The sequence below is a fragment of the Limulus polyphemus genome, unplaced genomic scaffold (genome assembly GCF_000517525.1).
Source record: "Limulus polyphemus unplaced genomic scaffold, Limulus_polyphemus-2.1.2 Scaffold278, whole genome shotgun sequence".
NCBI classification, from domain to species: Eukaryota; Metazoa; Arthropoda; class Merostomata; order Xiphosura; family Limulidae; genus Limulus; species Limulus polyphemus.
The window spans coordinates 94,610-101,240 of record NW_013665888.1 but is presented as its reverse complement, the minus strand read 5'-3'; the positions used below and the strand labels follow the sequence as shown (position 1 = coordinate 101,240).

Genomic DNA, 6,631 nt, shown 5'->3' with positions numbered 1-6,631 from the left:
TTCCCAGAACAAGTTTTCTTCTGTATTTCCAATACCCCCAATATTCATCTTTACATACCTGTAGTCTGATAGCAGCCAATTACGTAGTCACTAAAAAAAAAAAAAAAACCTTGAACAGAATTTCTCATCAGTAACAGCAAAGTATTACTTTAACAGCACTATTTTCTGTAAACTTAAAACCAAGTGAAAAGGCCATGCATGTGCATCACATATGTATATTCATTTTATTTGCACTTCCTAGGGAAGAACAAGTGTAATTTTCAAACACAATAACTATAGTAATATCATACTGAATACTACAAACAGAATTACAAATTCAGGTATTTACATGGTATGTAAATGTATGAATGGAGTGTCTTGCCTTCAAATCGTGTCAAATATTCTTTAAGAACATAAGTTTTATATATATACACAATTTCATTAATCAGTCTTTTTTTCATACATTGAAACCTAGAATCATCAGATGAAGACAGTACATGTTGAATGAACACAGAAGGAAAGAACACAACGTCCTTCTCTCCTTGGTCAAATTTACATTCATATTTAACACCACAAAGGTCCTTTGAAGGCACTTGACATCATGTACAGGTCACTAACGTAATGTTTCCTCCTAACAACAGATGAGCATGACTGTTCATTGTTAGTCAACATAGTTCACTGTACATGTACCAATCCAAAAAATATATATATATATATTTTACAACACAGATGAACTTGCATGATTTTTGTTGCGTAACATTATTATGAGATCTACATCCCCAAAGACTCTGGAAAAGGTTGACACTTCAGTATTTCACAGGTTGTTCTTAACCTCTGGATATTTACTAAAGGCAGATGAGGTTCATAAAGATTACATCTGACCCCCAGTATACAGAATTTAGAGCACTGTGTCAATTGGTTCAGGTTCTTTGTTTTATAAACAAAGAACCGTTACCTTAACGAGGGAAAATTTTTGTTCTGTGGGGAAGGATCTTTGCCTCTTGAGGTAACACAATTTCTTGTTTCACAAAGGAGGACCGTTGACCCCAGGGTGGAGAAATTTACATTTCCCTCCAAGCCGACAACCTCCAGAAACAAAATGTCTGCATGGGACCCATGGTTGACTTCTGATTCTTATACCTGGTGGTCCTGAAATGTAAACAAATATACTGTTTGAAAAACATTAGAGGTTACTCTTTCTTTTTTTTTTAAGGTAAAAAATACTGCTTTGCAGATGTTGAAAAACTGTAATTTGTTTGATGAAATGGAAAATACGTTAAATAGTATATACTTTTATGATCATTACAAAACATAAGACTTGATTACAGAACTCGGGAATAAACCTGCTATACTTTACTTGCAATCTACCCTGGTCTTTAATTATTGATAACAATAAAACTACATTTATTAAATCAAGTTTCCTATATAACAAATGGTATGGGAAATGGAGCATTCTAATGAGAAATGATTATCTTTGTGAATTTCCTTTTGAGGTTCTTACAACACACAAAAATGTTTACTGTCATACCCTCTTTTAAGATATAAGATACCCATTGTAACCTTCTGGAAAAAAGCAGTTTAGGTTACAATAAAAATATTTTTTTTCTACAAGTGAAGCGAATTGACAGAATCTTAAATAGTAGCCACAGAGAAAAAAATTACATCAGGTACCTTCTTCTTTTATCAGATATTAAAATAATCACAGGTTTTGTTATTTCCACAAATACACTTCCTTTTATATGTAAACCCAACGAGACACTTGAGTAGCTAGCTTATAAACATTTGAAGAACTATATTATAAAGGAAAAAAAAAACACCCATTAATACAAACCTCCTCTCATAGGGGGTGGTCTCATCGGTGGAGGCATATCTGGTATCCTAGGTGGTGGTAGTGGTCTGTTTCCTCTTGGAAGGCCACTCATCATGGGAGGAGGCCTAGAGTTTTGGAATATAGGCTGTGGCCCCTGAGGAGAGAAATTCTCAGGATATTTTGGAGGGGGTGGCAGCTCTTGTTCAAATGGACCCCACTGACCACCCAACTGGATATCGTGGGGGTAAAACTGTTCAGTGACTGGAGGAGGAGGAGGAGGGTTATACTGGTGTACTGGAGAGCTTCCCATAAGCCCTTGAGGCCGTGGTGGTTGTGATGGTGGGTTGAATTCATTGTGGTAAACTGCAGATAGGATTAGAAATAAAATATGTAACAAACATCTAGAATGTTTCAATCACTAATAGTTCAAAACTAAAACTGTCATTGTTGGTTCCAAAAGTATTTTATAAATTAGCTTTAAAGTTAATATATGTCATTTTTATCCTTATGAAGAAAAAGGCCAAATATAACACATCTTTAAAGATTGATTAACCCTTTCACAACATGAGCCCCCTTTAAATGCTTTTCTGTGTTACATTCAAAATTTAATTAAACACCTTTACTCTCAATGTATTTGAATGGAATTAATATTATAATGTATGGTATGATATAAAGTATTATTTTATCCAAGATTTAAGTCCTTTATTTTAAAATAAACCTTTAAAAAACTACTCAAAACTTCAGATGTATTGTCATGTGACCAACAAGTTATGAATATTCTCTACTTCGGCTCTCTGTATCTTTAATAATACAATGATAGTTGAGTAGAGATACATTTGGTCAGTAAGATGCTTACATAACCTTTTGACTCATTCATTTCAAAATTCTGTGAATGAATACAGTTGAAAAAAGTAATACATTTTTTTCAACCCCTGTCAGCTTCCATGCCCACCTTCAACAGATTTGTTTGAGCTTTATAGCCTAGATATAGATGTTACATACACATACGTACAAAATATTACCAGTTTTTAAGAGGATATGTCAAGAAATCTCAGAGTTATCACATGTATTGTTGTACAAGTGAAATTCGTGATTCGATTTCTGCAAATTGCACAAGCCCGCCGTGAAAGAGTCAATATATATATACATAAATGCATTTAGAAGAAAACTATTGAGTGCTTCGACTTCAAGTTGAACGAATGAATTGAAAATATCATATACAAAACCTTGAACCACTCAATACTGAGATAAATAAAATTGTCTGTACTAAAATGTATTTGTAGAATGGCATAACAGTAAAACAAAATGTATATGTTTGTTTAATATGCAAACGTTTACCAACCAACAGATGATTAATATATTATCTGTGTCAACAAAAAAGTTTTATATAGAAATATGTTGATATATTGTATGTTTATGTATTTAGTTTATAAATGTAGAAGTTGATAAAGAGAGATGCAATATTGTTTTGCGAAGTTAAAGGCAATCTCAAAATTAACAATGTTTTTTGGGTGTTAGTTATATAATACAAGTGCACTACTCATATTTTCTACAATGTATATCTTCTAATATATTACCTGAAGGAATATCAGGAACATGAACTATACTATCTGGGTTATTTGGAAAGAAGTCCGGAACCTGGATGAATAAAATCGAGAATATAGAATCAGATTTTATCACAACAACAATAATGTTTTGTATAGAATACCTTACAATAGAATAGAATACTTATAAGAAGTACTAGAACACAGTGATAATAAGAATGATTATGAATATTATTGTATCTAGAGGAGAGAGATTACAGGCCTTCTGGTCCATTTCTAAATAAAAATAGGCTGTAACATGAACGTATAGGTTTTTGTAGGTTCATTGGCCAGAAAAATATATGTTTTTATGGCTAATTTCTTTAAGCAAACAATCAGTTTTTCCAACTTGAACCAATTATAAAATTGCAATATTATTGGAGCTGAAGTACATTTCTTATGCTTTATAAACAAATCTTACCAACTTTTCAGGCATTTGTTATAGATTCTGTTTAGTATTACAGTTAAGAACTTTTATCTTTTTTTAAATCCTGTTTTTTAATATACTTATGTGAAAATATATACATGTGAGGTTCGGGTTGATTGAAAAGAATATAATAAGTTTTATAGGTTATTTTCACTAAAAAATAGGACCACTTTTAAAATATAGGATTTAATAGGTTTGATCTTAATTTTTGGAGGATGAGGAAAGAAACACTGGAGTTTTGAAAAGATAGTACAATATCTTAGAGATAGAATTAGAGAATATACAGTAGGGAAAAGGTAAGGATTAGTTCTACAGAATTGAAAAAAATATTTTTCCATGAAATTGTTTTTAAAACAAACACACAAAACGTTATCTTAAAATAAATCTATCACTTAGCTTACGTGATCTACTGGGTATCCTTTTTCTGATAGAGACACCATTAAATGGGATAGGACAGGAGGAAGGTCCAGTTTTGGGCGAGGTAGATCTACTGCTGAATAGTCGATCACTGCCCCAGGGTTGTTTTCCTGAATATTTAAGAAATTTTTATTGTTAAGAGTTACTACACAATTCACTTTAAACATTTTTCTAATATATAATCAGTTTAAAAGAACCACATTAGGCATAAAACAAAACAAACTAGAAATTGAATATTCTTAAGTTAATAATCATTATTAAATATTTTTACTGCTCCAAGTTATAGTTACAGTAGAAATTGCTGAAGCCTAATTTATCTTCTTACTCAAATTAAAGATTAAGCATGCTTGTTGTTTAGGGTAACCTAGGTTGTCTCTCCAGATTTTAAAGTTATTATTTCAACAAATATTATACATTATCTCGTACGATCCACCAATAACCAAAACTATATGAAGTATGATTAAAATGTCTTTACCAGTAGGTTATTTCCCTCTCTCATATTCCCGGCAGCTATGTTACTCTCGTTTTTAGATAATCTTTCTTGTTAAATATTAACTCATTGACTGCAGCTGCTCTGAATGCGTGCAGAATTTTTGCAAGCCGATATATGGCACACTCACGTTCAACTGTCGTAGGTGAACCGTACCCTATACAACAAATCAGCATTCTTCGTAACAAGGATTACTATTCTTGTATAATATGTTGCTGATTGGCTTGTTGCGAATATTTTTAAATAATTGTTTTTCACTAACAATTATGTTAATGAAATATTTTGAGTATGGATGCTCTTCTAAAAGTAGAAATTTAATGATTTGTTTGTTTGTTGCAAAGCTACACATTGGGCTACCTGTGCTGTTCCAATGACAAGTACCAAAACCTGGTGTTATAAACCTTCAGAAATCAATTCTACATAAGAAAGGTAACAAGTAGCACTGATAATATATATATATATAAAAGACAGATTCTTACATCTTCCAGAGGAATAACCACAGGTTCTTGTGGATGAAACAACTGGTGTTCTGGTTCTTGGGGTGTGTCTGGAAGCCTATAAAAAAACAAAGAGAAAACATTTTACACAACTAAACATTTAATTGTTGAATATGAGTGTTGAAGGAGTCATACATATATATATACTAGTTATAGAATTTAGGAATCTTACATCAAACAAAAATTCACTTAGCTTGTACTGATTCTTTCTGAAACTAATAATCTCTTTTGGGTACCCAAAATATTCTGGTCCAGATAATGTTTGGGTTAAAAAAAAAATCCACAACAATAATAACTAGTGCAAAAAAAAAGCCACCAAATTTATATTAAAGAGGAGCATTTTATTTTTTCTTCAAGGCTGTATCAAGAAACATTAAACACAGTAAAATTATTTTACAGCAATATTACACGTAAAAAAATTACTTCATAAGTTAACACCGCTTATTTGTTTATTAAAACAATAATAATAAAATGTGTTTAACCACCAACCAAAACTAAGGCTAATCAGGTCAGTTACTTTTTCAAAAAACTTTTTATAAGGATATTTTGTTTCTACATTTCCAGGGGAAAATAATACAAGATAATGACTACTTACATATTCTTATTGAAAAAGATCTCCTGCAAGGTGGTTTGTTGTTTCTCTTGTTGTAGTATCTTCTCCTGACTATTAAGCCCTGGTACTACTAATTGTTGCAAAAAGTCAATGGGGTACGGAACTTTCCACTGTTGATAAAATAACCAATTAGGTCAGACACTGAGAACTTACAAAATGAAAATACAATTATTTAGTTGAACATATGAAGAGATGAGCTAAATGAGCAGTTATTTTTTTTTTTGTTTTAGTGCAAAGCTTGACAACATACAACGTGTGTTCTGTCCACCAGGGAAGGATTGAAACCTCCATTTTAGCACTGTAAATCTTTAAACTTATTTTACCCAACTGGAGACTATTTTAAGGGTGCAACACTGTTCTAAGTATATGATGAAAGCTTCTTGCATTTCTTCTGCAAACTATATATTATCTAAAGAAGGCAATAAGTTGTTAAAGTATATCACTTGTATTGCCTGCTGAATGCTAAAGTGTTCTACCTTTCAAATAACTATGTAGTACTTAAATGATACAATAGTTTGTTAATTATATCACATGTGTTGATTGAGGAACAGTAAACTGTGCTAGTTACTTGTAGAATAGTAAAACTTGTTGGTTGAGTAAGAATAGTGATTTTATGACATGCTTCAGTCACTACTTACACTTTCTTGAGGGCTACTAATTATGTGTATGCACACTTGAAGGCTACTAATCATGTGTATGTGCACTTGGAGGCTACTAATTATGTGTATGTGCATTTGGGCTACTAATTATGTGTACGTGCACTTGGAGGCTACTAATTATGTGTATGTGCACTTGTTGTTACTAATTATGTGTAC

General features: G+C 31.8%; 1 protein-coding gene across 1 annotated transcript in view; it reads right to left on the bottom strand.

Moving 5' to 3' along the window:
- Window positions 1-201: 201 nt before the first annotated feature.
- Window positions 202-6,631, bottom strand: part of LOC106456983 (serine/threonine-protein phosphatase 1 regulatory subunit 10-like) — a 98,370-nt gene continuing 91,940 nt past the window's right edge. The window contains exons 14-19 of the mRNA XM_022382792.1: window positions 5,799-5,926; window positions 5,186-5,261; window positions 4,201-4,326; window positions 3,367-3,427; window positions 1,811-2,152; window positions 202-1,128 (exon numbers count right to left, since the gene is read on the bottom strand). Coding sequence (XP_022238500.1) covers window positions 1,004-1,128; window positions 1,811-2,152; window positions 3,367-3,427; window positions 4,201-4,326; window positions 5,186-5,261; window positions 5,799-5,926 — 858 coding nt within the window. The 3' untranslated portion in view covers window positions 202-1,003. The remainder of the gene's footprint in view (window positions 1,129-1,810; window positions 2,153-3,366; window positions 3,428-4,200; window positions 4,327-5,185; window positions 5,262-5,798; window positions 5,927-6,631) is intronic.